This window comes from Doryrhamphus excisus, linkage group LG17 (genome assembly GCF_037039965.1).
Source record: "Doryrhamphus excisus strain RoL-2023G ecotype Guam linkage group LG17, RoL_Dexc_Guam_v1.1, whole genome shotgun sequence".
NCBI lineage: Eukaryota > Metazoa > Chordata > Actinopteri > Syngnathiformes > Syngnathidae > Doryrhamphus > Doryrhamphus excisus.
The window spans coordinates 13425278-13437255 of record NC_136373.1 but is presented as its reverse complement, the minus strand read 5'-3'; the positions used below and the strand labels follow the sequence as shown (position 1 = coordinate 13437255).

Below are 11978 nucleotides of genomic sequence, written 5' to 3'. Positions count from 1 at the left end.
GCTCATCAGAAGGACCCGTTGATACCAAGCGCCAACCAAATGAACCTGTGGTCTCACAAGTAGGGATGGAAGGACGGTCTGGAATGACACCCGCGAGTGTGTGCAGCTCAACATGTGAACGACATGTGGCGATTCCAAGTGAATTGGGATGTCCTAAAGAGATCAAACCTTTGCTGAATGACGACAATGTCAAAGCAGATTGTGTTGGACCTGTGGAGGCTCAACACGAAGACATCACCCAGGCAGTGCTAGCGCCAACTTGCAACGGGGACACTGTGTCCGACAATTCTGGAACCTTTACCGTCTCTCATGGACAATCCAGAGATAAAGTTCCATCGCAGCCGAAACGAAAAAGAGGAAGACCAAGGAAAGACCAACTTTCACTCCTTGAAAGTAGAGTTTCAAAGGTTCCCGTTGATGATACTTCAAGTCCTACACGGAAATCTAGTAGAAGGGAACAAGCAATGGTCTCGTCAAAGTTGCGAATCGATCCGAAAGTCCCGGCTAAAATGTCCAAATCGGACCTCTCACAGGAAGCTGAAGTTGAAGGAACAGTCAAACAGGGAATGGAGGATCCTGAGGAGGTTCATCCACATGGAAACCCAACCCACTTGTCTCCGTGTCCTGTAGTGGAAGACACGGAAAAGCAGGCGGAAAGACTTCGTTTTAGACATTTACCAGATGGCAATGGAGAAGACTTGTCCCTGCATTGTGGAATACGAGGGAACGTTGGACACAAGGATGGCAACAACCGTCGCCAGTCGGAACTGCTCGACACAAATGAAGACGTCATTCCACAGATCTCCATTCCAGCAGCTCATATGTTGGAAAACCCCAAAACACAACCAGTGAATGAAAATGGCCTTATTGAGTCCGAGTCTCCGAGCAGTTCCGAGACCGCTAACCTTCCACAAACATCAGAACCGTGTCTCAATGACATTGTCGCGTCTTCCGCGGAGATCCCTGAAACTGAAATCAAACTCGAGAGCGCGGAAGTGTCGATCGACGACAAAACGATCGCTTCCGAAAAGCTAATCCATCAACAAAGCATTTTCAGGCGCAAAAGAGGCCACAAGAGAAGACGTAGATTACCTAACGTTTTGATGCAGGGACCTGACCCTAAACTAGAAACGGACCCAAACACGGAATCCAACATAAAAATCATCTACATCCGTAAAGGCTCCAAAACGCTGCTGCGATGTGGCTTCTGCGGTCGCACGTATAATTACATGTCTCAGTTTGTCATACATCAACGCGTCCATACAGGCGAGAGACCCTTTGAATGCCCCGAATGCGGTAAAGGTTTCAGCAAGAACTCCAACTTAAATCTTCACCTAAAGACTCACGTGAAGAACATCTCATTTAAAGAATGTACATATTGCAGAAAGAAGTTCTCAGACGACGAGTATTCCATCCACATGAAGATGCATTCCGAAGAACTGCAACAGGAACAAGTTTTAAAAACGGAAAACCTGAGTCGAGGTATTAAAACGCCCGAAAAAGCTTTTCCCTGTGACAAGAACGAAAGCAGAGTCTGTCAATATTGCGGGAAGTCCTTTAAATTTCAGTCTGCGCTTATTCGACACGAACGCGTCCACACTGGCGAGAAACCTTACAAATGTTATCTCTGCGGAAAAGCCTTCGCTCAGACTTATTTCCTCCACGTACACGAGCTAACGCATTGGTCGGTGAAACGCTACAACTGCACAGGATGCGGAAAGACATTCAGTCATTACAGCAATGCAAAAAATCACACATGTAGACCAAACGGAAACACCCGGAAACCCGTAGCAGGAACGTCTTTGCTAACGTATACGTGCCCCATTTGTAAGAGTGTTTCGGAGAGCCTGCCGAAGTTAAAAAAACACATGAGAGGTCACATCGGGACGAAACTCTATCACTGTTTGCATTGTGATAAGCTTTTTGGTGAGATGTGTGAATTTAATACTCATTTCGGTCAATGCCGTAAAGAAAAAAACACATCTGTTACACAGGAAGCTAGCATGTCATTGGTAGAGTACACAGAGTCAAGACATAAGTTATTATCACAGGACAAATCGGACGCCCCGCTTACAGGAAGTTGTGAAACCCACAAGCTAGCATCCTCTCAAATGAACCCCAAGATAGTTTCCTCCGACGCAACAAAACCGTTCCAGTCGACCGTACCGACTCACCGGTTGTCGTACCTCGCGTCCAAGCTGAACCAACTAGACAACCGATCAGACCCCAGGAAGTATTTATGCCCCGGTTGCGGCCGACTCTTCAGACACATGGGAAGGCTACGAGCGCACATGCTCAGTCACGCTCGCCAACAAAGTTACGCCTGCTCTTGTTGTGGGAAGACTCTCGAAAACTGGACCAAACTGTGGCGTCATCAGAGAATCCACAGACAGCGTCAAGGCCGATTTAAGTGTCCCTTGTGCTCGAAAGCGTTCCGATTTGTTCACACGTATAAACAACACATGGGCGAGCATCGGGACTTTCGCTGGATTCGATCCAAAACGAAGCGAGTGTTTCTGCCTTATAAATGTGATCAGTGCCTAAGTAGTTATAAGACCCTTGATTTGCTCTTCGGTCACCAGCTTTGTCATTTCCCAGCGGAGTCCACGCACAAAGACTCTGATTTTGACTTTTTTGTTGATCAGTCTACACAATCGAATAACTCAGCCACAAACCGTCATGTGACAACACCGTCTCCCGAACGTGAAACCCTTACCTCATCACTTCTGCAACCCCAAAACCAAAAATACTCCCCTCTCTTGACTTTAAATTCAACTGATCAAAAGCGGGATATCAGTTTAGTTAAGATCACCCGTAATCCCAAAAGTATACATTTTATGCGAGACAAAGCATCCAGGTGTTACAAATTTGAAGGACAAGTCACGAAAAAGGGCAAAGCGCCGTTGAGAACTGCGACGAACAAACCTCCATCTCCCCAAAAAGAGTCTTCAAAAGGCCTCAGTTGTGCTATGTGCGGTAATGAATATACGGCGGTTTCAGACCTTTATCAGCATTATTTGAAGCACGCTAGAGGTCAGGTGTAATGGCCTAGTAGATTATACCATATACGTATATATATATATATATATAGTATATATATATATATACCATTATATTCTTTACAATGCGTTTGAGAGCACAATGTAGCTATACTTATTCATTCGTTCATTTTCTACCGCTTATCCTCACAAAGGTGCTGGAGCCTATCCCAGCGGTACACCCTGGACTGGTCACCGGCCAATCACAGGGCATATATACACAAGCCAAACTTATTCATTCATTCATTCATTTTTGCAGGGGGTGCTGGAGCCTATCCCAGCTGTCTTTGGGCGAGAGGCGGGGTACACCCTGGACTGGTCGCCAGCCAATCACAGGGCACATATAGACAAACAACCATTCACACTCACATTCATACCTACGGACAATTTGGAGTCGCTAATTAACCTAGCATGTTTTTGGAATGTGGGAGGAAACCGGAGTACCCGGAGAAAACCCACGCATGCACGGGGAGAACATGCAAACTCCACACAGAGATGTGCCGAGGGTGGAATTGAACCCTGGTCTCCTAGCTGTGAGGTCTGCGCGCTAACCACTCGACCACCGTGCCGCTCAGCTATACTTGTATTGTAGAAAATATAATGTATACCTTTTTGTTTTCACAATATTTTGACCATTTTTCAAAGGTAATAATAATAATAACATAATGGGGAAACTGTCCATAAGTACACAGACATTTATACATTATAAAACCTCAACCTTTGCACTCTCAATTATTACTTTTCAGTGTGTAATGTAAGTCAAACACACTTAAAAATATCTACAGGTTCACAATACCTTACAAAAATCTCACCCAGAAGTGTGACTGAATTTTTTTTTTTATTAATGCTACATACATATTAATATACTACATCTTAACAAATGGGTTTATATGCTCACTTGTTTATATGTTCACTGCTTGTGTGTTTTGTTATCACCAATAAAGGTCTGTTTTGTTTTTACAGTCTGTCGCTCGTACATTTATATTATAGTATAGCTACTTAAGGGGCAAAACTAGAGAAAAAGAGAATATATATACTATAGAAATAGGACATTATTGTCGAAATAACTATTACTAATTTTCCAGAGCTACAGAATTCCTCTTCCACTTCTTTTCTACCATGTCTTGAGGTGCTACTCCATACTATACTGCTATACAAGCTGTATGCCTACTACAATATCAAGTATCATTTTTGTAGTGTTGTCCCTTAAGAAGCAATACTATAACAATACAAATGTTGCTCTAATGTGAGGGTTGTAGTAACTTATGTGAGATACTGCATACTGCTGATGTTTGATTTTAATTTCAGTGTAAAATGGTGTCCAGTTTCAAGGGGAAAAAGTCACAAAGACAAGAATTTGTTGTATTTTCTTCAGTTTTGCTACTGTTTATTGTATCAGTACTGCCTCCGAGTTTCTTTAGTTGGAGGACATGGTGCTGCGGATCCAGGAGTTGTAGTTGCAGACTTTGGCGTAGACACCAGGCTTGTTCCTCTGGGCACATCCGTAACCCCAGGACACCACACCCTGCAGCTGGCCGTTACACACCACGGGGCCACCGGAGTCTCCCTGCAGAGGTACACAATTCAACATATGAGCGCAAAATGTTTGTGATTGATTGATTGATCTGGCCGCTCATACCTGGCAGGAGTCCTTGCCTCCCTCCAGGAATCCAGCACAGAACATGTTGGAGGTGATCTGTCCAGGGTAGGAGCTCCTGCAGCTGCTGTCGCTCAGGATGGGGGCATCCAGGCACCTGAGACGATCAGGGTAGTAGTCTGAAGAAGAGGCAAGAACACATGTAAGTGATAGAGGAAGAAGTGACCTGTGAAGGTCAGGTTGCTTTCACTGACTTCCAGAGCTGCTGGTGTTTCCCCATCCAGAGATCAGACAGCGGCTGCCTGAGCCGGCGCAGCTGGAGGGCAGGGACACGGTACGCACGTAGCTGTTGAGGGAGGCGGGCTTGCTCAGCTTGATGAGCATGATGTCGTTGTCCAGGTTGCGGCTGTTGTATCTGGGATGTCTGATGACCTTAGCGGAGTTGATGAACTGCTCGGTGCCCTCGTTGACCGCGATGTTGTGCTCGCCGAGACGCACCTGGATGCGCCTGCACGGAAAACACACAGCAATTAGGCGACGTTGTGGCGTCCAGCCTATGGAAGGTAAGGCGTTCAACTCACGACTTGTAGCAGTGAGCGGCGGACACCACCCAGGTGCTGGAGATCAGGGAACCTCCACAGAAGTGGTAGCCAGAGTTCAGAGACACCTGGTAGGGTACAGAGTTCTTTCTGCACTCGTATCCTCCAACAATCTTGTCATCCTCATCATCGATGGGGGCGGCATCTGATAATGAATGATGCAGTATTTTAGTGCTACGGAGTACACATAATATACTTTGTTACTGTGTAAATATACTTACAAGCCACGGCAAACAGAGCCAGAAGAATGAAAGCCTTCATGGTGATTTGGGTCTCGGCCTCAGTGTCGACTCACTTCACCTCCAGCTCCTTTTAAAGCCTGCTGGTCTTCTCTTATCTGACACTTTATTAAAAAAAAACCTTATCTTCTTGACTTACTGTGTGTGAACACACACCTGGAAAGCAGCAGCCAATTTTTAGCTGCACTCATATGCGAACATACATTATGTAAGACCCGAATCTGTAAACATAAGCTCAATTTTATAGATTATCTTTAAGGTTATTAAATCAACACTTTCATTATGTAAGTGCATCATTTCTAATATTTAACGGATTATTAGTTCATTTGATCTTGTAAATTAACTGGACAGAGACTTTTAGAGTGTGATGAAATGAAATTGAATATGGCAGTACAGTCACAAATTCATTTCTAGACCTTTTGCCTGTCATATTTGAAGCTTTATTATCCTGATTAATATGCATTTAAAGTGTAGTTTGGATATGATATGCAACTCAGGTTGAAAAGAGGTCATATTTATTTATGTTGAAAAAACTTTTCTCAAACACTGATGCCAAAAAAAGGGGTTGCACGGTGAGGAGGGGTTCGCATATAGACCTCACAGCTAGGAGACCCGAGTTCAAATCCACCCTCGGGCATCTCTGTGTGGAGTTTGCATGTTTTCCCCGTGCATGCGTGGGTTTTCTCCGGGTACTCCGGTTTCCTCCCACATTCCAAAAACATGCTAGGTTAATTAGCGACTCCAAATTGTCCATAGGTATGAATGTGAGTGTGAATGGTTGTTTGTCTGTATGTGCCCTGTGATTGGCTGGCCACCAGTCCAGGGTGTATCCCGCCTCTCGCCCGGAGTCAGTTGGGATAGACTCCAGCACCCCCCATGACCCTCGTGAGGAAAAAGCAGTAGAAAATGAATGAATGAAAAAAACTTGAACTATATTAAAAATTATAAAAATAATATATATATATATTTATTTATTTTATTTATTTTTATTTTATTTTTTAAATGAAAAAACATTTTTTATTCAAAAATATTTTTTTATTAAAAAAAACTATATTAGGAAAGCAGGAAGTGAACAAATGTAACAGTTACTGATTGTAAAAGTACCAGATGGAGGGGTAGGATTTAATAAGCTTTGCTTCTTCCTACTCCTTTTGGACATGTGGAACTGTGAACTGATTATGGGATGCATTCAATTGTAATCTGATGCATGTTCAAATGAAATAAAACCATTACCAGTTTCTTTAAAATAAATGTAAATTTAGACAGGACTACTGCTGAATAAAGGTACTTTACTCTAAAATCTACCTCATTATATGTTGGTTACATGTACCATTTATCTTAACTGTACTTCTAAAGTATGCTTTTGATCAGCTACTGTATTGTAGTCATTGTGTAAAAGCATTTCTGTGTTAGAATTAATACATTTTTATTGAGCTTCTGTGCTGTAAGACATTTTTAAAACCCCACTGAACCGTTGTGTTATTTATATTTCTACAAAAGACAGAAAACGTATCGTAATATATGAAATCTTTATTACATACAACTCAGTTTTATGCATACTGCCATAATTTCAGTGTCACACATGGGATGATGTTCTATCTATCCATGTTGATATTCATCACTTTAGTTGGAGGACATGGTGCTGCGGATCCAGGAGTTGTAGTTGCAGACTTTGGCGTAGACACCAGGCTTGTTCCTCTGGGCACATCCGTAACCCCAGGACACCACACCCTGCAGCTGGCCGTTACACACCACGGGGCCACCGGAGTCTCCCTGCAGAGGTACACAATTCAACACATGAGCGCAAATGTTTGTGATTGATTGATCTGTCTGCTCATACCTGGCAGGAGTCCTTGCCTCCCTCCAGGAATCCAGCACAGAACATGTTGGAGGTGATCTGTCCAGGGTAGGAGCTCCTGCAGCTGCTGTCGCTCAGGATGGGGGCATCCAGGCACCTGAGACGATCAGGGTAGTAGTCTGAAGAAGAGGCAAGAACACATGTAAGTGATAGAGGAAGAAGTGACCTGTGAAGGTCAGGTTGCTTTCACTGACTTCCAGAGCTGCTGGTGTTTCCCCATCCAGAGATCAGACAGCGGCTGCCTGAGCCGGCGCAGCTGGAGGGCAGGGACACGGTACGCACGTAGCTGTTGAGGGAGGCGGGCTTGCTCAGCTTGATGAGCATGATGTCGTTGTCCAGGTTGCGGCTGTTGTATCTGGGATGTCTGATGACCTTAGCGGAGTTGATGAACTGCTCGGTGCCCTCGTTGACCGCGATGTTGTGCTCGCCGAGACGCACCTGGATGCGGCTGCACGGAAAACACACAGCAATTAGGCGACGTTGTGGCGTCCAGCCTATAGAAGGTAAGGCGTTCAACTCACGACTTGTAGCAGTGAGCGGCGGACACCACCCAGGTGCTGGAGATCAGGGAACCTCCACAGAAGTGGTAGCCAGAGTTCAGAGACACCTGGTAGGGTACAGAGTTCTTTCTGCACTCGTATCCTCCAACAATCTTGTCATCCTCATCATCGATGGGGGCGGCATCTGATAATGAACGATGCAGTATTTTTGTGTTATGCAGTACACATAATATACTTTGTTACTGTATAAATATACTTACAAGCCACGGCAAACAAAGCCAGAAGAATGAAAGCCTTCATGGTGATTTGGGTCTCGGCCTCAGTGTCGGCTCACTTCACCTCCAGCTCCTTTTAAAGCCTGCTGGTCTTCTCTTATCGTTTCAGGCAAGGTCACATGTTTCCACTTGGCCTTTTTTTTCCACTGAGGTAACGTGTGAAAGCACATCTGGAAGGGAGGACCAACATATTGATAAGGTGAGCACAAGTTTTGCAACACCATATCATCATATAAGTACACCATATGTAGTATTTTTTAATACAAGTTTACCAAACTCAAAAGATCCTCCAAAGCCCCTTTTACAAAATATTTAACATATTGTCATAACCTTGAAAAATATTGTACACAAGCTAATAATAACACAAATGACATGAATTCATTTACAACAAAGTACACATGATATTAACAAGCATATACGTATTAATGATGGACTACTTTGATGCCATAACAGCTCAAAATAATAATAATAATACATTCTATTTGTATAGCGCTTTTCAAAATACTCAAAGACACTTTACAGTAGAATGGAGTTGAATAAAAGCAAGTAAACAGAGTAAAAGATACATTAAAATACAACATTCATTCGTTAATACACAGTTAAAACATGAGTAAAAGCGGGGCGGGGCACAGTACTACGACACTTTTGTGTCGTAGTACATTCCTGTATTAGCAGATTTATCCAGATCCTCACCAAAATGGAATGCATTTTTCCGTCGTCCATGTGCCCCCCTCTATGAAATTTTGTATTTGGGCTAACCAAAGGGTGGCCCGGGGGCCATTTACAGCCCATGACTGTTTTTTTCATTGGCCTTCAGCACATTGTAAAAGTACAATTAAACAAGAAAAAACTATAGCAAAAATGTGGAAGAAGGCCATTCATTTTTGAAGGATAAAAAAAAAATTAAGAGTTAAGTTATAATATTGAGATAAAAAGTAGCATAAATATTACAGGAAATTAATTAATTAATTAAAGTTTTTTTTAATTATTTTGGGGAAATAGTTATAATAAAAAAGTCAAAATATTAATGGAATAATATGATGAAAAAAATATATATGGGGAAGTAGAAATATATGTAAAAAATTATATTTAATCATATGTATATAATACTATGTATAACAAGCTTTATCACGAATAACACAAAGCTGAGATGCAGACTGTTTTATTTCACTGGCCTTCAGCACATTGTAAAAGTACAATTAAACAAGAAAAAAACTATTGCAAAAATGTGGAAGAAGGCCATTCATTTTTGAAGGATAAAAAAAATTAAGAGTTAAGTCATAATATTAAGACAAAAAATTGCATAAATATTAAAGGAAAATGTTATAGTCAGAAACTGACAAAACTAACTTTAAATCTTTGGAAAATTATTTTGGGGAAATAGTTATAATAAAAAAGTTAAAATATCAATGGAATAATATTATGAAAAAATATATATGGGGAAGTTGAAATATTTTGTAAAAAATTATATTTAAAAAAATATGTATATAATACTATGTATAACAAGCTTTGTCACGAATAACACAAAGCTGAGATGCAGCTTGCAAGAAGGCCATTCATTTTTGAAGGATGAAAAAACATATTTAGAGGTAAGTCATAATATTAAGATAAAAAATCGCATAAATATTAAAGGAAAATGTTATAGTCAGAAACTGACAAAACAAAGTTTTAATTTTTGGAAAATTATTTTGGGGAAATAGTTATAATAAAAAAGTTTAAACATTAATGGAATAATATGAAAAAAATATATATGGGGAAGTTGAAATATTTGTAAAAAAAAAAAAAGTATATCTAAAATATATGTACTGTGTATAACAAGCTTTGTCACCAATAAAACAAAGCTGAGAAGCAGACTGTTTTTTTTTCTTTAACATCTTTGCATATCGACATGGTTGTCCCCAACATTCTTTGGTTTTCACTATGCAAACCATTTTTGGGAAACGTTTTCACATCCCTGGTCAAACAGGATTTGATTAACTCTGCATCAAAATGATTGTTGTGAAAAAGTTCCATGAAAATAAAGTCTTAAGACATTTGCACAGTACAGTAAATATCAACACTTTGCACATATTTTAATTAAGTGTTGTATTTATGGTTAAACAACATTATGGCGTTGCATGATGTGCATTCATTCTTGACTGTTTTTTTTATGCTTATATTCATGCTGAAATTTGGTGGTAAATTTAAGGATAACTTTTGTTTCCCTTTGTAGCTTTGTGTTTCATATACATTTATACAAATATGCAAGACGTGAATGGATGAGATGGATATTTATTTCTTTCAAACAGAGAGTCCTCAGTTGGAGGACATGGTGCTGCGGATCCAGGAGTTGTAGTTGCAGACTTTGGCGTAGACACCAGGCTTGTTCCTCTGGGCACATCCGTGACCCCAGGACACCACACCCTGCAGCTGGCCGTTACACACCACGGGGCCACCGGAGTCTTCCTGCAGAGGTGAAGAATTGAACATATGAGGACTTCTGAATGTTTGTGGTTTTGTTTTGAGAGTGATTGATTTCCCCGCTTATACCTGGCAGGAGTCCTTGCCTCCCTCCAGGAATCCAGCACAGAACATGTTGGAGGTGATCTGTTTAGGGTAGGAGCTCCTGCAGCTGCTGTCGCTCAGGATGGGGGCATCCAGGCACATCAGAACATCAGGGTAGTCATCTGAAGAAGAGGCAAGAACACATGTAAGTGTTGATAGAAGAAGAAGTGACCTGTGAAGGTCAGGTGGCTTTCACTGACTTCCAGAGCTGCTGGTGTTTCCCCATCCAGAGATCAGACAGCGGCTGCCTGTGGCGGCGCAGCTGGAGGGCAGGGACACGGTACGCACGTAGCTGTTGAGGGAGGCGGGCTTGCTCAGCTTGATGAGCATGATGTCGTTGTCCAGGTTGCGGTCGTTGTATTTGGGATGTTTGATGACCTTAGCGGAGTTGATGAACTGCTCGGTGCCCTCGTCGACCACGATGTTGTGCTCGCCAAGACGCACCTGGATGCGGCTGCACGGAAACACACAGCAATTAGGCGACGTTGTCGTCAAGCTGCAGCTTTATAGAAGGTAAGGCGTTCAACTTACGACTTGTAGCAGTGAGCGGCAGACACCACCCAGGTGCTGGAGATCAGGGAACCTCCACAGAAGTGGTAGCCAGAGTTCAGAGACACCTGGTAGGGTACAGAGTTCTTTCTGCACTCGTATCCTCCAACAATCTTGTCATCCTCATCATCGATGGGAGCAGCAACTATAAAACAAGCATAACATTTATATTTAATATATCAGAATGGGATCCTATTTTAATACTCACAAGCCGCAGCACACAACACAAGAACAATGAAGTACTTCATGACTCAATGCAGTGAACCGACAAAAGAGTAGGAACAAGTGCCATAGTTTTATAAACCGCTGTCTGCTCTGACAATTCTTTATCTCAAACTTTGTTGTGTATTTTTTCCCATGTGGTGAGCAACACGATTAAACATTGATCCACCTGGGAATTGCACCAGCATGGTCACAGACAAAATTCCCTAGGACTTTTATTGTATTGTATTTGCTTGTATTTATTTTATACACATAAATGTTACTAAATGTACATGCAAATCAACCAAAAACAAAAATATCTCAAGATAGTGTGTATGACAATAGGTTTTTCATAAATGAAGGGGATTTTACACACAGTCACACTTTTTTTTTACCTTAAAATAAAGTCACCTCCATATAATTTGAACATGTTTATTGCTTGTTAAATAGATCAGATGTCGAAAAGTAATTACCCCTGATAAACATTGTACTAAAAATATGTATGTATATATGTGTTTAATTATTTATTATATTTATTTATTATATTATTTATAATTTATTTATTTTATATATTTATT

General features: G+C 41.5%; 4 protein-coding genes across 4 annotated transcripts; 1 reads left to right on the top strand and 3 right to left on the bottom strand.

Annotated features, from left to right (window-relative positions):
* Nucleotides 1-479: 479 nt before the first annotated feature.
* Nucleotides 480-3084, top strand: LOC131136945 (uncharacterized). The gene has a single exon (XM_058084318.2). The coding sequence runs from the start codon at nt 510-512 to the stop codon at nt 3042-3044; it is 2535 nt and encodes an 844-aa protein (XP_057940301.2). The 5' UTR covers nt 480-509; the 3' UTR covers nt 3045-3084.
* Nucleotides 3085-4394: 1310 nt separating this feature from the next.
* LOC131136954 (trypsin-3) lies at nt 4395-5551 on the bottom strand. The gene is made up of 5 exons (XM_058084331.2): nt 5456-5551; nt 5217-5379; nt 4890-5143; nt 4678-4814; nt 4395-4605 (listed from the first exon to the last, which is right to left on the bottom strand). Exons 1-5 carry the CDS (start codon nt 5493-5495, stop codon nt 4456-4458), a joined length of 744 nt encoding a protein of 247 aa, XP_057940314.1. The 5' UTR covers nt 5496-5551; the 3' UTR covers nt 4395-4455.
* A 1437-nt stretch (nt 5552-6988) lies between these two features.
* On the bottom strand, nt 6989-8187 carry LOC131136955 (trypsin-3). Its single transcript, XM_058084333.2, has 5 exons — nt 8092-8187; nt 7853-8015; nt 7526-7779; nt 7314-7450; nt 6989-7246 (listed from the first exon to the last, which is right to left on the bottom strand). The coding sequence occupies exons 1-5, from the start codon at nt 8129-8131 to the stop codon at nt 7097-7099; spliced, it is 744 nt and encodes a 247-aa protein (XP_057940316.1). The 5' UTR covers nt 8132-8187; the 3' UTR covers nt 6989-7096.
* A 2174-nt stretch (nt 8188-10361) lies between these two features.
* On the bottom strand, nt 10362-11527 carry LOC131136956 (trypsin-3-like). The gene is made up of 5 exons (XM_058084334.2): nt 11408-11527; nt 11182-11344; nt 10851-11104; nt 10636-10772; nt 10362-10551 (listed from the first exon to the last, which is right to left on the bottom strand). The coding sequence occupies exons 1-5, from the start codon at nt 11445-11447 to the stop codon at nt 10402-10404; spliced, it is 744 nt and encodes a 247-aa protein (XP_057940317.2). The 5' UTR covers nt 11448-11527; the 3' UTR covers nt 10362-10401.
* Nucleotides 11528-11978: the final 451 nt, after the last annotated feature.

Coding starts and splice junctions, on each gene's coding strand:
- LOC131136956 (XM_058084334.2), bottom strand. CDS start 11,447: ATGAAGTACTTCATTGTTCTTGTGTTGTGTGCTGCGGCTT. Junction 11,345..11,407: donor TGTGTTGTGTGCTGCGGCTT/GTGAGTATTAAA, acceptor CTTGTTTTATAG/TTGCTGCTCCCATCGATGAT. Junction 11,105..11,181: donor GCCGCTCACTGCTACAAGTC/GTAAGTTGAACG, acceptor GTTTCCGTGCAG/CCGCATCCAGGTGCGTCTTG.
- LOC131136954 (XM_058084331.2), bottom strand. CDS start 5,495: ATGAAGGCTTTCATTCTTCTGGCTCTGTTTGCCGTGGCTT. Junction 5,380..5,455: donor GGCTCTGTTTGCCGTGGCTT/GTAAGTATATTT, acceptor ATTCATTATCAG/ATGCCGCCCCCATCGATGAT. Junction 4,815..4,889: donor AAACACCAGCAGCTCTGGAA/GTCAGTGAAAGC, acceptor CCTCTTCTTCAG/ACTACTACCCTGATCGTCTC.
- LOC131136945 (XM_058084318.2), top strand. CDS start 510: ATGTCCAAATCGGACCTCTCACAGGAAGCTGAAGTTGAAGGAACAGTC.
- LOC131136955 (XM_058084333.2), bottom strand. CDS start 8,131: ATGAAGGCTTTCATTCTTCTGGCTTTGTTTGCCGTGGCTT. Junction 8,016..8,091: donor GGCTTTGTTTGCCGTGGCTT/GTAAGTATATTT, acceptor GTTCATTATCAG/ATGCCGCCCCCATCGATGAT. Junction 7,451..7,525: donor AAACACCAGCAGCTCTGGAA/GTCAGTGAAAGC, acceptor CCTCTTCTTCAG/ACTACTACCCTGATCGTCTC.